At 39.0% G+C, this 19,290-nt stretch overlaps 1 protein-coding gene across 1 annotated transcript in view; it reads right to left on the bottom strand.

Moving 5' to 3' along the window:
- DST (dystonin) overlaps positions 1 to 19,290 on the bottom strand; it is a 288,933-nt gene that overhangs the window by 68,339 nt on the left and 201,304 nt on the right. Inside the window, 10 exon segments of the mRNA XM_050972635.1 lie at positions 6,433 to 7,907; positions 8,833 to 9,328; positions 10,316 to 10,515; positions 12,106 to 12,235; positions 13,807 to 14,042; positions 14,839 to 14,901; positions 17,365 to 17,491; positions 17,736 to 17,892; positions 18,424 to 18,590; positions 18,773 to 19,090. Of these exon segments, the coding sequence (XP_050828592.1) occupies positions 6,433 to 7,907; positions 8,833 to 9,328; positions 10,316 to 10,515; positions 12,106 to 12,235; positions 13,807 to 14,042; positions 14,839 to 14,901; positions 17,365 to 17,491; positions 17,736 to 17,892; positions 18,424 to 18,590; positions 18,773 to 19,090 (3,369 nt within the window).

Genomic DNA, 19,290 nt, shown 5'->3' with positions numbered 1-19,290 from the left:
GAGGCTGCCCTTGGAGCCTGAATCAATCTGTTCATTCAGCCGCACGGTGTCATAGATAGACCTCTGGGGAACGTAGCAGTCTTCAATATTTAGATCTTCGTCTTCTTCCCCTTTGCCAACACATGGAGGATTCTGACGTAGGCAGTCTGGCCTGCTAAGTGGCTTCCCCATGTTGAAAGTATTTACACAAGTATACCTCCGTTTTCACAGATTCAGGGCAAACATTTAAAAAACACTAGCAATCTGAAGAAATAGTAAATTTGCCCTTAGCATAAGATGCATAGATATGAAAAATTCATCATAAGATATGAAGTGGCTGAGGTCATTCATAATCAGTGCATCCGTTTAAATTTGACTTTACCTGGATATGAGGTTTTCCACCCCCCAAAATATAAAGTGCTTCAGTAAGAAAGTAACAGAACTGTCCCAATGTCACAGAAAAACAAAGTATAGCAGAAACCAGCAGTAGCCAAATATGTCAAAAACTTCATTTACTTTTCCAGGTCAGAATCTGTATCTGAAATCTCCCAAAGAAGCCTTCAAATGAACAAGTCTTACAGAAGGCAGTACATTATCTTCTGTACAGGACTGCTTAACTGTAATCCATTTAGCTGGCTTGCAGGGTCCCATCTCCTTTATAAATAAAACACGGTGCGGCAGCTTAAAAAGACAGAATCCACAGTGACTTGTATGGTCCTGACCAAGGCACAGAGAAAATCCTGGAGAGTGGGGGGAAATAAGTTAAATCCAGAACAGTAAGAATAATAAAACAGCCCTTTACTTTTTTGGCAGTAGCTATAAATAACCTTGATCTGAAAGGCAGCTTATCCTCCTCTTGTAACAGGCTTGTTCGCGGTGCCTCCACAAGTCCCACAGGAAAACATCACTTTCTAGCAGTCAAGCCAATGCGTCCTTTCAGCAGCCCGTCGGAAGACGAATGTTTCAGACCGATTCTCCCGATGCCATCCTGGAGAGCTCTCTAAGGCAGCTGCAGAGCCGAGCAAGCGTGGCGCGTTCCCCGAAGGCACGGCAGGTTTACATTCGGCAGGTCCCGACTACAAGCTGCAGCTAGCGGGCTGCCCTCGCCTCCTCCTCATTTCTGAGGCGCAGCTGCTAAGGAGCCGAGGGAAGGAGGGAGGGAGGGAAACCCCCGCCGAGCAGCGCCGGCGCGTCCCGCCCGGCGCGGCCGCCCCGCGCCCCGGCTCGCCCCGCTCCAGCCGCCAGGAACGCCCCGCTCCGCTCTCAGCAAACATCTGCCACCGGCCCGCCCGCGCCCGGAGCGCCGCTCCGGGGGCTCCCCTCCCTCCGGCCCTCCCCGCCGCCTCCGTATCTGCTCAGCCGCCCGCGCCTTCGCTTCTCGCTCGGTGCCGTGCGGGGGGCTGGGAGGGCAGGCGGCGGGGAGGCTCCGCCGCCCGCCCGGCGGTGACATCACTCCCGCCGCAGCCCGCTCCGGAGCGCTGGGGGAGCGGCCGACACCGCTCCGGCCGGCTGCCTTCCCGGGAGAAACTCCGGGAAGGGGGGGAACAGGGGCTTTAACCGCGCCCGCACGCCATCGCCCCGTCTCATGAAGCAGTCATTTCAATGGAGGCTTCCTTTCCAAAGTTACACCGAAACTTTACCTCTGTTTTACTTTAAAAAAAAAACTCGCCTAGTGTTTAGATTAGCTGTTGGTATAGTCACAGATTACTCCACCTGACGTTCAAACTTCAGTCCAGTTTTGACCATTTTCATTCTGGTCACTGGCCCTGAGGCAAGAGTGTAGGCTGGTGCTGCCTGACAGGGCAGCCACTCCAGCCACTCCTGAAGAATTCAGCTCCCACTGAAAGAAACATTAAAATATTGAGGGAAAAACCTAAATATATCTGAAAGAGCTTTTTTTTTTTTTTTTTTTTTTTTTTTCCCCACTGGGATTTATTGGAGCCCTAAACCAGCCTATCAGGACAAAGATTCCAGTTTTGGAAATTGACATCTATTAAATACAGTTCAACACTTCGCACCTACACTTCCAGCTCATAATCACAGAGGGGAAGGGTTGGGACACTCACAGGTAACTTGCCAACAGCACAGGAGGAGTTGCCATGACCGAGCAGCTCCACTCACGACCTGAGCTGCTGGTGTGACATCAGCCATCATCTTTAGGGACAATTCAGATCTCACTTTAAGGACAGCATAAGGCACTTAGTGCTGAAACTTAACACAGCGAATTCACTGCAATCAGCTTGAGCTTTCTGCATGAAGCAGCAAGCAGGATACACTGTATGCAAAAAATACAAACATACCACACTTCATGTTTATTGATTTACTTAATAAACAGTCAGCTACAAATCAAAACACTAAGGTCATGCAAAACAAATTCTCTCTTCCTCCTCTCTGGTGAGCAGCCATATACCATTTGGATTATGCCAGATAATCACCTCTGGATCCTCTAGCAGAGAATATACTATAATGGTAAAGATGCAAAAAGAATTTTAGATATTTTTGATGAAAGGTCCTATCATCCATGATTATTTGCACCCAAAACAACCAAAACCAGATAGGATCCCTGCTGAATTCAGAAAGTGATGCATGATTTTGTAGGCGAAGTGCATAGCTGAAATTGGTCTGTATTTGTTCAACAGCAAAATTATTTTAACAGTTTAAAAATAGTTTACCATATTTCACTGTTTCTGCTGAAGACTTTTATGATAGGTAAGACACTTTCAAAACACAATTCTTAAAAAAAATTTCATACTTGCTTATATTACCTTTGCTTTTCAATACAGACCGTAAGTGTAGTAAATCCCATGGAAGATTTTAGTATCTTATTCTAGGGGTTGTAAACAGTGCATGGGATGTGCAACACTAAGCTCAAAGAGAAAATTAAAGAGAAACTTCTGACTATGCCTTCAACATGATTTGCCTTCAAAGCAAAAATCAGAGGACTGACACCCTCTAAATAACTAACAGGACATGTAGATGTGGCATTTAGGGACATGGCTAACAGTGGACTTGGCAGTGCTGAGTTAACATTGGACTCAATGTTCTTAAAGGTCTTTTCCAACCTAAACAATTCTGTGGTTCTATAACATAAGCCAATTAAAATCTTAGTTCAAGCTTATCGGCAGGAATACTCAGGCTACCTAAAAATTCCCATAAAGTCCAATTAGAAGGCAACCTCTAATGACTATATCTACTTTAAATCCAAAAATAAAAGCAAAAATCAAATGAATCACATACTCATGAAAACTGTAACAGTGACATGTTGGTTTTACTAAGAAGAATGACATAAAATAATTCAACTTTGAGTTATTTTTCTATTTCAGAGAGAAACAAGCTGTAAATGCTTCTCCAACTGCAAACTTTCTAGGACTGTGCTGCTACTGAAATCCAGTGTTTGGCTCAGTCCATTTGCACAATTCTTTTTTGTTTTGCTTTTGAAAAATGGTGGCGCTCAGTGTACCTTAACAAACCTAATTTACTGAAATTTCCTTTCAGAACTAATCTACACTTTGCATACAGACTTTGGGGTAGAAAGTGTCTTACAAAGCCAAGTTAATTAGTACTGTTTTGTGTGTGTTTCATATTAATTGAGATAAATTCTTCATTTGATTATAATCCTCCTGAAGTGAAGTACGAGTCATGGTTCTACTTTGAAATGAACTGCTCTGAAAATTTTCTTTTACAGAAAGTAAATTGTATAACTGCACTGTAAATAAATACAGTTTGACACTGATGGCAGCTACGTACAATTTAACATTGACAGTGCCTACTTTCAATTTAACACTCTATACTGACTGGAATAAGCACATTACAAAGAAATATAAATAAAACAAGTATGCATATGCATTTTAAATATATATATAAAATACAACTCAAAGCCAGATTATCTTTTAAAAAGCAGTATGTGTTTTAATGTCATGCCAAGAAGATGCACACAGCTCTAACTCTTTGTACATAAAAATTGGTTAAACCACAAAAACCACCTCTGGCCTATTACACAAGATCCTTCCCTGAAGAGTGAAGATTTCATGTTAATAGATCTATAATAAAGGACAACTCTTTTGCTTTACTCTTGAGGAACTAAAGTTGACTGTAGCTGACCACAGAAGCTAAAGACCTAAGGAGCCAGACAGTGGTTTTGTGGCCACAGCCACATTTTCAGGTTGTATGTGTTTGCGTACGTGCACAAACATGAGAGCAAACACAAACACACCACGAGTGGAGCAGGATCTGTGGGATCCAGTCTCCCTACAGTTTGCTGCCTCAGGTAGAACTGTTCTCTGGAAGGGCAAAGAGTATAAACAGATAGGTTACTTACTGTAAATTTTGATATGCACCAGTAGCACTGACACCAAGCATTAGGAGAGTTGATCCCTATCCTCCTGCTGTCACAGTATCTCTTCACTAACTGCACTCTCACTTAGTAAAATTTCCCATTCTGGTCTCCTTATTTCCCTTCTTCAAAGGCTCATCACTCTGTTGTTTTATTTCTGCATTTGCTTCCCACTTATTTAAACAACCCCTTCACTTTTTCATCATTCTTCACCTCCTGTTTAATGGCATTGTGTTTTTAATCTTAAGCAAAAGCATGGCCTAGAATAGTTGCTTCAAGCAAAACACATTTCTAAGCTTATAAATATCTCATATAAATACAGTCCCAGAGTAGACTTCTGGATGTAAACATGCTGCTATCACTGTTTTCCTTAATGTCTCTCCAGAGGTTTGGGGTTTTTTTTGGTTTTTTTTTTTGTTTTTGTCTTCTTACCACATAAGCTGTTGTATTACCAGAGATGCTGTCACCCCACTGGTCTGCACAGGTCTCTCACTCCCAAACTGCTCAGTTGCTGTGTTGTGTCCAATGCCCTGATGAACTTCAACACTGGGACAACACACAGGGAACTGGATTTTCCTACCATCTGCTCATCAGCTTGTAAAACTCCAGAAACATTTTTCTTTATAATAAAACACATATTTGTACATATACAATTCATTGTATAAAATACATATTAACAAAGACCTGAAGTTGCACTTAATGTTTGAAAATGTAAGAAATGTGGTGAAATTAGAGATCCCAAACTGGCTACAACCGAAGTCCTGTACAGTCAATGTAAGCAAGAGCATTCACAGCAGGAGCTGTTGCTATTTTCCAATATCCAAAGTGTTTTACTAACCATATACACAGAAAAGCCATTTGTTTCTCTTCTAAATTGAGATAGACTTGTTAGGATAGACTGGCATACAATTCTAATCCTCCCAGTCTAATGGAATCTCCTCATAATGTAACTATTTGTTCAAGATTTTTGTCTCTATTTATGCATTCTCAAAGATCACCAAAACTCACAGTGACTTCCATTTGAAATTCCCAGATGAAAGTTCTCTGGTTTAATTTTCCTTTCCAATATGGCTTAAACAAGCAAAATGCACCCTCTGTTGGCCAGCCATGTAATGACTCTTTTCCAAGGTCATCAAACAGCATGGCTTATCAAATCCTGCAATGAAGGTTTGGCTTTATCATCAAGTGTCAACTAATGTACAAGTCATAAAAACATTTGAATCAATATTATATTGGAACGAAACCAAAGCTATTCAGAATATTCAGTGCTACTATATAGACACTAGGAGATTTATGATCTTTTTCAAACACTGCTTACATCTATAAATCATTCTGGTGAGCACTGGAAATTCATTTCTTGTAACCTAATCCAAGCAAATATCTGTACTTATTTCAGCAGCAAATCTCAATACTCACTATCACTGCAATGCATTTCTTTGAGCTGGACATGGATTGCTAGCTGGCAAATTAAAAAAGCTACACACAGAAACTCTGGAGTGCATTTTGGATAAGGATAGTACAGGAAAAACCCAATATCATATGAGGATTGTTTTGCCTGTTTTCTTTTTATTAGGATGTTTCTAGGTAAGGGTGGAATTCAGTGAGGTAAAACTGGTCAGTGTGTCAGAACAGAAAATGGAAAAAGGTAACACCTTAAACCTAAATATGCTGAAACCTATATCCAGATGAAAAAAACCTAAGCTACTCAGATGAGCAAAGTGAATGTGGGCTGGTATGTGAACACTGGAGTCTAAAATACACACCACGGAAAAGATGAAAGTTGTGTAATACATGGACATCAAATAGAGACAATATGCAGTTTCTCAAAAACAGAAAGGCAAGATAACAAGACAGTGAAGAGAGGTGAAGAGGGAATTGGGGTGCAGGAATTGGGAGCTGAGATGTAAAATTCCCAGTGTCTGCCAAGCTCTGGCAAAGGAAAGTTTCTCTGGAGCACAGGATCCCCACTTAAAACAGATAAAATACATACAGGCAGAACAGACTGCTGTGAAACAAGACTCCTCTAAGGTCTGCACTTAACCAGTCTCTTTCACTATGGTGTTTAATAAAATGGTATTGTGGTAAAATACTTTATAATAATAAGAAAGCAATCTTCCTACCTTGAATGTATTGAGCTGCTGATTAATAGCCTCTGTTTCCATTCCAACAGGACCTTGTGACTCTTCATGTTCTTCAGCTCTCCCAAGCAGACTGGAAAATTCTTTTAGCTTAGTGTAAAACTCTTCAACACGGCAAATAGTACTCTCCACTTGATCTTCCCTGGCTTTTGCTCTGTCTTTTAGCTTGTTGCACTGTTTATTTAGAGCTTCCAAGTCTCTCTTTATACCAACAAGATCAGGAGAAGCTTCAGCTTCTGTGGCCAGCATAATTTTACAGTTTTTATTAGCATTTTCATTATTCATTATAAGATCCTCCAACTTTTTCATGAAATATTTGATGTCCTCTCTCTGTGACTGCAGTACCTTGAGATCTCTCCCCACTGGAGCCATGCTATCAAGTTCATCATCAAACTCTGCAAACTGAGAGAACATCTCTCGGATGCTGTTTTGGAAATGGCCAATTCCCTGAAGTTTGGTCTCTAGGAATGAGCACCTATCCTCAACTTGCTGCTTCACTGAAGTGTATTCTTGCTCCAAAGATTCAGCTTGGAGTAAGAGGTCAGAAACACCTGCTGAATCAGAAGCTTCTACCACCAGGTCTTGGGCAAGCTTTTTTGCTAAATCAACATGAGGCTTTAAAGCTTGCAAGGCTTTCTGCTGGGCCTGCATCATTGTCAAGTGTTTGTTACTGAATGACTGAGGTCCAAGTGAGTCATGAGCTTCCAGATGCTCTTTGGCACTTTTAAGCTGTCTTTCAGTTTCCCTGGATGAGTCCTGAAACTCTTTCAGTCTTTGTGCCATATTCTCCAAGCACTCTCTCTTCTTATGCAACTGTTCTGTAACCACTTTCACGTTCTCATTCAGCACCTTAGTTTCTTCTTGAATAATTTCTTTATCTGTTTGACTTGCATTGAGTAAACTTTCAGCAGAATTATTTAATAGTTCCATGATCCCGTGGTGTTTATCCAGGTCCTTCTGCCATGCCCTCACCTGAACAATAGAATCTTCTATTTCAACAGGGTTTATGCCAACTTTCAATTCACACAGGTTACTTTGGCACTTCTCTATCCATGGCTGCAGATTTTCTACATGCTGCTTATATTTGAGGGCTTTCTCCAGACAATCTGCTAATTTATCTTCCCTTTCTTTTACCTTTTTATTCATTTCATCCCAGTTATTCTTGAGTGTGGCAATTTGGGATTGTAACTCTGCTTTGTCATCTCCTTGAGTCTTTTGTAAGATACTTTCTCCTTCTGCAACAATTCTTTCATAGGAACTAATCTGATCAGTCATTGTCCTCTTAAAATCTTTCTGTTCTTCAATTAGTGATAGCAAGGCCTCAAGCTTGGCTGACACAGGACGAGCCTGGTTCAGCTCTTCTTTCTTTTTGCTTAGCCAGGCCTCAAAGTCCTTTGACATCTGCTGGAACTGATGAGAAGTGGTGTACGCTGACTGAAGCTGCTGAACGTGGTTATCTACAAAGGAGAAGGCAGCACAGAGGTTCATTAGCAGAACCTGTTAGTATTCAGTAAAAAAAATAACTAATATTGATTGTATTATGCATGATCATTAATTTTCAGAAAGCCAGTCCTTAGTATGTGGAGTTTGACTGGCAGACAACCAAGTTTCTTGCAAGGGGCAGACTCATTCCTGAAATACAGAAGAACAGTGAAGGCAGTATTGGATTTGAATCAAATGAGGTGAGCTTTATCCAGTCTGTGTCTACATGGATCCCACTTCAGCAGATTTTGGTGGTAAAAACCACACAATTGTGATTCATGGTACTAGGCAGTGTAAGCACAGGGAATATTGAGTGGTATAACCCAGTAGTGTCTAACCCATGGCCTACAGGCAATACATCCTCCTAGGGAGGTTCTTTGAAGTTCCTCATGACCAGAGGAAATTAAAACCCCAAAACTGAGGCTGCTAGGGAGAACAAAGTATGATATCACTTGCAATGTATTACTTGCTCAGTTCTGTTCACAAGGTAAGGAGAGGCTGCAGACTACCAGTCCCTTTCTGTCACAGGCAGTTTTATACAATTACCCCTGTGTTTCACTAAGCCATTAACTGGTATTTGCCTAAAAATTATTATTTTGGTTTATACTCTGCCCCTATGAAGCTGGTAGCTCCTTTCCTTTATTCAGTGAAGATGCACCTGAAGGAAGACATTACAAAAGCCTTGTTGTTTTACTCCAAGTTATCTCCTAACCCATTCACTAGAGACCCCAAGCATTGTTCTTACCTTTTCAAGGCATTGGGATTGTTCTAAATTCTAATGTAAAATTGCTTGGGGGTTGGATTGGATAGAGAGCTGGCACCAGGCTCAGTTCACCTCTATTACAAACTTTTACCTTACTTTATGCCTTAGTTACTGTTTTTCTTTAAATAAAAACTAACCTGATTTTTGCTCAATATCCTTAAATGATTTTAAGATGCCATCCAACTGTCTTGTAAGTTCTGCTTTCAAATACTCTTCCCCAACCAGTGCTGACAGCTCTTCACAAAGAGCTTGTGCTGCATTTATATTCTTCATTTCCTGTTCTATTTCCTTCTTCATTTCTCTAGCAATTTCCAGCTGTTGTTTCACAGCATCAGGCTGTGTACTCACAGCCAGGCTGCTGCTGAGTTTACTATCCAAGGCACTTAGCTTATCAGAGAGACTTCTGAGTAAACTTTGATACTCTGTGCTTTTCACAATGGCTTGGTCAATTCGGTCACATCTCTTCTTCAGCTGGCTAGTTAGACTGTCCCACTTTTGTGCCACAGCTGCCAGTTGCTCTTTTACAATTTCATGTGAGGGTGGATGTTCACCAGGTCTCTCCAGAATCCCCTGCCCAGCCATAGTTAACTGCTCATATTGTGGCTTTCTGGTGTCAAACTCTTTGAGCAGAATCTAGGAAAAAAAGAGAATTTTAAAAGGATTTACTTCATGAGAAAAAAGTGCTTCTGACAAAAACATCATGTAGAATTTGTTGTAGCTAAGCTCTACTATTGACTGGATCCAAGTTTAAAAGCCAGTGAAATAAATGTGCCTTCTACATAAACTGTGTTGTTTCCAAGTATCTACATCAAAGAAACAGAAAAAAAAGAGGTGAATTTACACATCATCTAATAGAAATTCAACCAGGAGATACAAGTAAACAATGAATTCTGTTAATACTACAGTAATTAAGTAACCACACCAAGCAAAGTAAGTGCTGGTTAGTTTCAAGTAGCGTCTTCTTTCCTAGACAGTTTTGATATTTGTCTTAAGAAACAACTTCAAAGAAGGTGTATTCTGACATAATATTGCAATGTTTTATTACAGAACTGAAACTATTTGGCTAATTCACAAAATGTCTGAATGTGTAGTGTAAGACCTTTTAAGTTTATATCACTGGTTCTCAGTTGTTTTGGGGTTTTTTGACAGCAAGTCACAGTGCTTGCAAAAGAAGGGACAAATATAATGGCTTTACTTTACAGAACATTCCAAACCTTTTTTAAGTCAATTAGGTTGACCTTTTAAGGACTATGAAGTGATACATGATAGTCTTATGCCATCTGTCTAGACTTCTGAAGCACTTACAAACCAATATTGAGTCATAGTATTTCACATAGTATTAAATCATAGTTCATGTTTCAAATACTTCATTTTAAACTATACTGATATTGACCAACGTCTCCTCAACATTTTTCTTTACCTGTTCTGATCTCTTTTCACTTTTATGATAATTTTTTCTTATAATTACTGTAGTCAAGTATGAAGTATGCTGATACCTAAAGATAAACAAATCTAATGGCTTATACTAACCATGTTCTGCTCTAGATGCAAAATAGTACTTTGCTAATAGTAAAAAGACAGAAGAAACTTAAATCAATAATGTGTGTTGGCACAACTCACCTGAACCTGTTGCTTTTGTGTATTCAGCATATTAGGATCAATTGACAATGGTCCCAGCACACTGACCATTAGCTCCTTTTCTACAAGCCAGTGCTTTAGCTGAGCTTCTGCTGTCTGGAACTGGATCAGGTAATTTGAAGACTCCTCCAGTTTTTGTTGTCTCTCAGAGGTAACTTGATTGAGCTCTTTCCATTTAGAATCTAACAAAGGTAATGTTAACACATTGCATGTATGTTCTTGCAGATGGATTGTGAGACAGCAGACTACATATGAAACATAAACAGAGCTCTCTCATAAGGCTTCATGCTGATTAACTCCAGATGCCTTATTAAAGTGACTCTGCAAATAACATCTTTTAAGTCAGACCCACATACACTTGGATGACAGTCAGCCACGTGTGGAATTTTTAAAGCAATGAATATTCCAGTTGTAATAAAATTATACTAGAATATTACTAAAGGAAATACCCCCAAATTTAGGCTTCAGTCTCAAATGATATAGAAGGCACAGGGTTCTACTCAGTTATAACTCAGGTGCCTGATTTAGATAGACAAATATCCCTGCTTATTCAATAATAAAGCCTCATAAGTTTTCAAGGGGGATCAGAAGCAGAAAAATTAGGCTTCAACTCTGAACAGCCCTGTGAAAAAGCCTAGCTCTTTCAAATGTCTGTATCATTCATCTAAAAACATTCATCTAAGAAATTTAAACCAGGTACTCAATAATGGGCAATGAGAATATTCTGCATATAGGTATTTCAAAAGCACTGTGTGAGCGTAGGTTCACACCTCGCCAGTCTGTGGTCTTTTCCACTATGGCAAGTGGCTTCCAGAGCAGCCTTTGAGTCTTAATCTTGTAACTTCCCCCTTCCCCTCTGTGATACTGTCACTGCTTGCTCAGTCAGCTCTGGCATTTTGCTAAGTCTCCCTGTCCCTGACTTTCATCCCTGTTTTTTACAGTTCCGTTTGCTGCTTCACAGTCCTCTGCTCATTCTGTATAAATCCTCTTTCAGCTCTACTAAGGGTCTGTTGGAGACCTTACCTGTCACTTAAACTTTGTTCAGAGTTTCACTCTGAAACAATCAGGACAGACTGGAAAAATGTTCAGCTTTAAAATTATTGTTGGTATAGCAATGGAAATGCCTATCTCTATGAAACAAGATTGACATACCATGCTATTAACCTATAATTTATTTAAAATATGATTAACATAAAACAATTTTTAAAAGCTCGTGACAATTAGGTGCTATAATATCTCAAAATGTATTGACTAAGCAAGGTCATTTTCTTTATTTTCATTGGCTTCTTAAAAAATTTTTAGCAACATTTATACAGTTTTAGAAAACAGCAAAAACCACCAAACCCACAAAATGCCAAAAGCCACTAGTTCATGGGAAAAATACACACAGAAGATCACAACCAACAACTCAAACCATTTTCTACATGAAATTAGAATCACCTTAATCTGTTATATTTTGTAAAAAGAACAAAATATATATGTTGCTTGTAACTGGCCAATTATATTTTAGCTGCACAATGTTTGAAAAAGATAAAGCCTCTCAAAAAGGGAGTCAAGCTATAGCCTGTGCACTAATACAAATTCAAAGCCCAGGGACATCACTGGAATTACTTCAGATATACATGTTTGTAAATGGAGTGATTTCCATAGAATTTAGGATGTAAGAGGAAACAAGGTATTAAAAATACTTGTTATTGCTAATAAATTAAAAAAAATCATAATAAAACAACTTCCAAATCAGTCTGAGCTACAATATAGCTTTATTGAAATACCTATTTTATCCAATGTTTGTCTCCACTTAGGTGCCTCAGGAGAGTTAGGGTTCTTCTCCAACAGCTCAGTAACTTTGTCCTTCAGTTCCTGCACTTTATTTGCACTTTGCTTTAATTCAGTTTCAAAAAGCTGAAAATATAGGTGATAAAATAAATAAGACACTAAAGAAGAATGGTAAAGTTTGCAGTCCATAATACTGAGATGCAAAACATGAAGATAAAAAAATATCTACCCTATACATACTACTTTTCTGCTATGAATCTCAAAACATGCTATAATGACATATGTTGCTAGTCAATTTTTTTGGAAGAGAGAACCTGAAAGATATAAACTATATTAATCATTATTGCTTAATTTGAAAAAAGTGACAGAACTAGAAGAATTCAGATAAGTAAGATTCACTAGGTTCCATCATATCCACATATACTTGGAATCTATTTGTGTACAGAAGGCAAACTGACTGATGCAAACTACAGTTCACAGCAGAAATAACCCAGCTAGCTCCAACAGAGAGGGGTGTGATGTGGCCTCCTTTACTTTAGTAGGAGTCCTGCTATCACAGACAATTTAATGTAGATATCCTAAACCCATAGTTTAAAGAGAATCAGAGTTTTAAGTGTAAACCTAACAGAACACAACCTGAGATCTCTAAGCCGAGATACTCCAGCAAATCCTAATTAATGCTGTTCTTGCAGACAGAAGTGAGTGTTTCTTATTAATTATCCAAAACCCAGACTGAACAAACTGTACTTGATTTAGAACTTCTAGTAAAAGGTCCAATGCATCAGATGACTCTTGCCTGGGCACTCACTCAGTTTTCCAACTATTTGTGAATACTTTTCTATTACTACACTGCGGGTTAGATGATCATGATAGCTTTGCACATTCTCTGTTAAGAAAAAAGAGCTGGTTTTCTTTCACACTTAGTCTGAATTTTATCCAACACTGAGGAAGTTGGTAGCTGGTCAGGTTAATTTTTAAGGGTGACCCGCCAAGTATAAAAGAAACTCAGTTAAATCTAATTCTGTCTTTGTTTATATACAATCACAAGCAAGAAAAGAATTTTCCTTATCCATTACATTTCCATTTCTAGATGAACCTTACATGTGTAAATATTGTCCTTCATTGCCAGGGAAGCATGAGTCTCCAATGCTGAAACAGGACAGAAGCTTACTGCTGAATCAGTGGTTTTCTCATGTCAATTATAAAGGGGGAGGGGGGTTGTTGTGCAGCTCTATAACTTAACAAGCATGACAGGGCTGCTGAAGAGAAACACTGCCTTGGAAGAGACATAAGCCACTGCAGCTGCAGAGAACGGGAGGTCTGTGGAGCATCAGTGAGCCAGCAGCTGCAGAAACAGCTTTAGGACACATACAGCCCTTCACATATTAAAAGTATTCTATTATAATCCTCTAAACTACTGAGATTAAAAAAGTTTATTGCACAATCAGCATAGCCTCACCTTTTCAAACTGTCAACCAAAATGATTATTTTCTGACCTGCAAAACTCATTCTCTCTGACACAGTATTCCTTTACTCCACTGACACAGTTTGCCAGATTTGCTCTAAGCCTGACTAATATGCTTAGTAGGATCATTTAAATACTCTCTGTAACATTAAGCTAGATTGAGGTATCAGTTATTTCATAGCATCTGCCTAATAACAACAAGAAAAAGTATTTGTTTGAAGACACAAAGTACCTTATGTTGTTCAACTTGGGCTTTAACTGCTTCACTATCTGTTGGAGCAGCTTCCCAGTCTGATGCAGTTTTTTCCATTTTTTGCAACCAGTGCATCATTGAGGTTGATTCTTCCTGGATATTTTGCATTTTTGAAAGCATACTTTCTAGTTCTGAAATCTTTTCATTCAATAAAACTCCCAGATCTTCATAGCTGTGATTTATATTGGACATTGCTTGTTGAACAGTTGTCAGTTCTGTAAAAAGAGGTGCATGAAGACTGTGTTAGAAGGTACAAGCCCTTGAAGCAATACTGATTGTAGTGAAACAGTACTGAACTAATAGTCCCCTAAATAAGAAGTCACTGAATATGTTAGAGTTATTCCCAATCCACTCTAAATGTGGCAACACTACATCTGAATGAGCTAATGTAATTTCCTATTTGCAAGAATTTATTTCACAGAAATCGTCATTTCGATACATACAAGTGCATAGACATGTTTCAATCCCTCTACACATTGCTGTTTTAGTATTTTAAGTAACAATTCCATGACCAAAAGTTGAATATACTGGGCTACAGTTCAGCTATTCTAAAGTCCTTATATAAAAATTCCTTTGTTTCTATGGAAGAGTGGGTCACAGTGATACAAATGTATATAAAATGGGTGTCTTTGTATATACATATTTGTGTATACACATGTGGTGGATACTGATGGGCGCTAAAGTTCAATCCCCATTGAAATGTATTTCTCAAAAGTCATATCTTATATTAAAATAGCCATCCCCATATACATTTATAAAAGTATATATTGATTCAGAAAACAAGGCCAGATTTGGTTGGTCTTCAAAGAAAATAATAAGATAGGTATTGTTATAACTACTTATAATATCATGCCCTAGTCAATGTAATTGTCTTATGTGATGGTGATGTGAAATTTCAGCCTAATAATGACTGCTACAAGCAGATTTATGTACAGCATTTAAAAATACTTCCACATTTAACAGTAATTAGCAAGCAACAAGTCTTTATCACATGTGGAAATTTTTACTGACCTTTATTTTTCAAGAAATCTTGAGTTCCTGGAGCTCCTCCTTCACCATTTAAAATTGTGCCACCTGTGGATCAAAAGAGATGAAGCCTCTTGCTTATCTGAGCCTTTTCCCACAATAACCCCAGCACTTCATTTCCTCTTCAAAACAGCATGATCCATAGCTGTCATTACAACCTCAAGAAGGAAGCTCCAGCCAGCCAGGACCATAAGGGTATCACCTAGGCAGAGCATGTGCATAGAGGCTGGGTGTACATGCATGCCTTACAAGGGTGCACATATGTATGGTGTATCAGCAGTCCTGCTGCTCACTGACCAGAGCCAAAGCTCTATGCCCTAGCTGTGAGGCCTATTCACATCCAGAACTGCTGACAGCACTTCCTTCCTCTCCCCCAAAGGACCCTGTTCCTGCTGAGAACACAGCTTTACCCAGCTGGGACAGGTATAGCCTGGGAGAGGATGAGCTGGCAAATGCTGTGACTGGGGAGAGGACTGAACATTAAACAGCAAGAAGGCCCAGAGTGCTTGTTGCAGACACCACAACCAAAGGCACTGCTTACTTAGGGCACCTTTACCCATCAGGGAAGTGGTTGAGATACCATTCCTGGAGGTATTTTAAAAACATGTATATGTGCTCCTTGGGGACTTGGTTTATTGCTGACTTGGCAACGATGAGTTAATGTTTGGACCTCATGATCTTAAGGGTCTTTTCCAACTTAAAAAAGATTCTGGTGTATATGCATTGTAACTCTGTACAGAAAGCTCTTGAAACCAACTGGATTAATCCCTCCCTATCTTGTCATAAGCAAGACTGAAGCATGTGCTCCATGATAGGAATTGCAATGTGGCACTCTTATACCTGAAATCCTTACTCTGAGGCAGCCACTCACCAAGGCAGCCCTACTGATTAACCATAATATCAGAGCCTCTGAAACCAGAGCTAATGGGCTTTGTAAAATGGAGTCAGACCAAAGAGCAGGGCCACGAGATCACACTGCAGAGAGCTGTGGGCAGAATCACTTCCCGCTCCCCTGCACACACGTATTCCCAGAAGAGCAATTAGCAGAGGAAGATTAATGGTTGCCTTGGAAAAGGCTGTGCACAGTACCAGCTGGACAGTGAGGACCACATTAGTGGCAGCTGGAGAATGGCAAGAGAAAACAAACCAGATAAGAGAAGTCACAGACCCCAGCCAGAGTCCTGTATATTTCACACTCTTTTAGCTGGACTCTGGTATTTATAACTACAGTAAAGTGATAGACAGTACAGCTCTTGTCAAGGAGGGCAAATGTTCTGGTCTGGAGGATTATAGCTGCTCTTGTGTGATAGCTGTTTAACTATTTTTTCTATCTGGATGCACGAGTAGAAGAGAGGCAGAGGAATGAGAACAAATAGATCATAGAAGATTCCAAAATGTTCTTTGAAAGATTTTTATTTAAAGTAAAAAAAAACCCCAACAAACTAAACAAAACAAAACAAAACAAAAAAAAAAAAACCACACCAAAACTAGAGGCAGCTATTACAAAGAGATATAAGAAAGAAAGTGTTCTACTTTTGCCCAGTAGGTATCCTCTGTCAGTCCCCAACCTCCCAGTCATTTACAGATGACCAATGAAGGCCAACACACTTGAATTTATTTCCAGACCTAGTCAGTTCAAGAATTGACTGAAAATGTGCTTATTGCCATTAAAATGTCCCAATGTCCTTGAACTATGTCTGGAATGATACTTGGCAGAATTACTGGTTTCTGTAAAACAAATTAATATTTAGCACTAGAGTAAAAAAAATCATGGAAACAGGCTTGCTATCTTTAAATTATGATTGCCAGTAGAATTTAGCTGAAGGTGTAGACAAAAAACAAGTTTTGGCCCAGGAAAATCGTGCTGAGATACAAAATTGTTTCCCTTCTGTGCTGTAAAACACTGACTAATACTAATTATGATACTCATGGTAGGATGAGTACATTTACCTAGGTTCATTTTTTATATAAACCATCTCCTCATTACCCTTCTAACAAAAACTCCACAAATCTGCAAACCTTTCTGTGTTTGCTTGGTGTCACAGAATAGCCTTTTGGCCATTAAATAGGTATCTCTGTGCAGGTACATCAGAGTTTGCAAAGCAAGGTTTGTATTTCTCCTGCTTGAAGACTTGATGGATATGTGAAGCACCCAACACTGATCAGAAAAACTCAATTTCTCATTCTCAGAAGCTTTCTGGGATGAGGTGAAGGCAACTGTGAAACTGAATTTTATTCACTATTACATAACAACTCTAGGACATGCTAAACTTTTACATCATCACACTTTAACATTATTTTGACAGAGTAAAACAATGAGAATGTGTGCTGAAATACTACAGCAGGTAGACAGTTTAAATAGGATCACAGCCAACAATGGTCAGAAGAGACATGGCTAACTGTTTTCTCACAAGCCATAATATTCAGAATGCTAATCCAAGGGTGAAACATGTCTTGAAGGTTTTAAAAATTCTTGGTATGTTAGACTTACCTGATTATACAAAAGCATACCTGATTTGGCAACTGCTCTCAGTTTTGCAGGAGAAGTCACAGCAGTGATTAGGTTACACAGCAAAGTTCCTCTGCTGTTCATTTTCTGCAGTTCAGGTGCTTTTAATGTCCATTCATCTTTTAAATTCTGGTTAAGAAAGACAGTAATTTGTTCATTACAAAACTGACTTCAAACTTAAGAGAATTAGTGTACAGAAAGGAACAACTTTGCTGCTTGGGAATCTGTTGCAAACTTACAAAAGCACATGGGAAAGTAAATGCAGACCCCTAGTCCCAATTACTGTGGCTGCTTACACCTTAAATCTGTATTTCAATATAAGTAATAGGTACTTTATTTCCCTCAGCCAGATTTCACTTCTACAAAGGCTTACCAGTGTATCCTCCAAAGGTTTCTTCAACTCCTCTGTATTCAGAGAGGGTTGTGCTGCTGGAATTCGTTCTGTTGTCTCTTTTATCCATTTCTTTAATGATTCTACAAGGAGCTCAAAAGCATCCATTTGTTTCTGGCAAGATGATACATCCTCTTCTCTAGACAATTAAAGACAAAGGAATGACAGTATTCCTTCTAATAATTAATCAACAAATATTATTAATCTGATATTGCTATTCATATATTCAAAGTGCCAAAAAGCTTATTTTATGACTGTAAGCAGAATGTGCAAAACCTCGTCTTACTGCAAAGGTAACTTCTATGGAATCTCTTACAGTTTCCCTTTGCAGCCTGATGCCAAAAAATACTCTAAAGCAACATACACAAGCAGCAATTTATGCTCTATCACAGAAGGGGAGAAGTAGGGTTTTCTTAAAATTGCCCAGAATCCCGTGAATGTCACAAAAATTGAAAAATTACATATCTTTATGGCCTTTTTTAGAACTTGGGCCAGATAGACTAACTACAGATGCATTTTCAAATAGAATCTTTTCCTTCCAAGAAAAAAATCCCTTTTTTACTGTGGTCAACTGCAATGTCTTCAGATTGCATACAAAAGGATAGCAGTAATCACAACATTCACACTTTGTTATTAGTCAAAATGGAAGCACTCTGATTATCCAACTTACTTTTCTTTTATTGTCTCCTCTACCTCTTTGAATTTCTTTGACAAAGCATTTACTTTTTCTGATACCAGTGCTTTATCTCCAGGAAGAGCATGGAATGAAAGTTCTTCAAGGAGCTGCTTCAAAACTTCCAGATCCTTCTTGTGTTGTGCCAGTTCTACACTAGCTTCCTGCGAAATAGGATTACATTCTTCATATTAGACTTTACAATCACTCATTCAAAATTAAACTCTTGATTTTAGCTAAGCAACCAATGCTAGAAAAAAAAACCACCATGCCTTTTTCCTTATTCAGTTACTTAGGTCAGTTAGACTAAGAACCCACAACACATACAAATTGAATGCTAGAGTACCTGCATGTATTGGGACACTTCACTGACATCCTTTCTTGGTGCCTCTGTCTCACTTAGAGCCCGGTTTTTCTCATCTAAAAATGATTGTAGTTTTGTTGAAAGACCTTCAAATAACTCCACTTTAGTCTTCAATTCCTCCATTTTCATAAGCTTCTCTCTATGCTTGTTACTTGCTTCAGAAAACCGTCCTGCAAGCTCACTCATTTTAGCTTGCAGTGTGGATGCAGTGGATGGATCTGCTGTTTCCATGAACTTCTTCACTTTTTCATTCATAGTGTTTATACTGCTTTGGCGACCTGCAATGTCTTGTTCTAGCATCTGAAACATACAAGAAGTACTTTGTATTACTTGCAACTAAATTTTAACAAGTGAAATTCATCTACCATATAAAGCAACAAACCACTACAGCTGGACCACTGGTGTAACTATTTCAGCTACAAAAATCCTTATGAGCAGTTTCACTTCATGCAACAGTTCTCTTTAGTAAGTATTTTTAATCCATAAAAGGTACCAACCTA

This window comes from Serinus canaria, chromosome 3 (genome assembly GCF_022539315.1).
Source record: "Serinus canaria isolate serCan28SL12 chromosome 3, serCan2020, whole genome shotgun sequence".
In the NCBI taxonomy this organism is placed as follows: domain Eukaryota; kingdom Metazoa; phylum Chordata; class Aves; order Passeriformes; family Fringillidae; genus Serinus; species Serinus canaria.
This window is presented reverse-complemented; position numbering and strand designations above follow the sequence as displayed.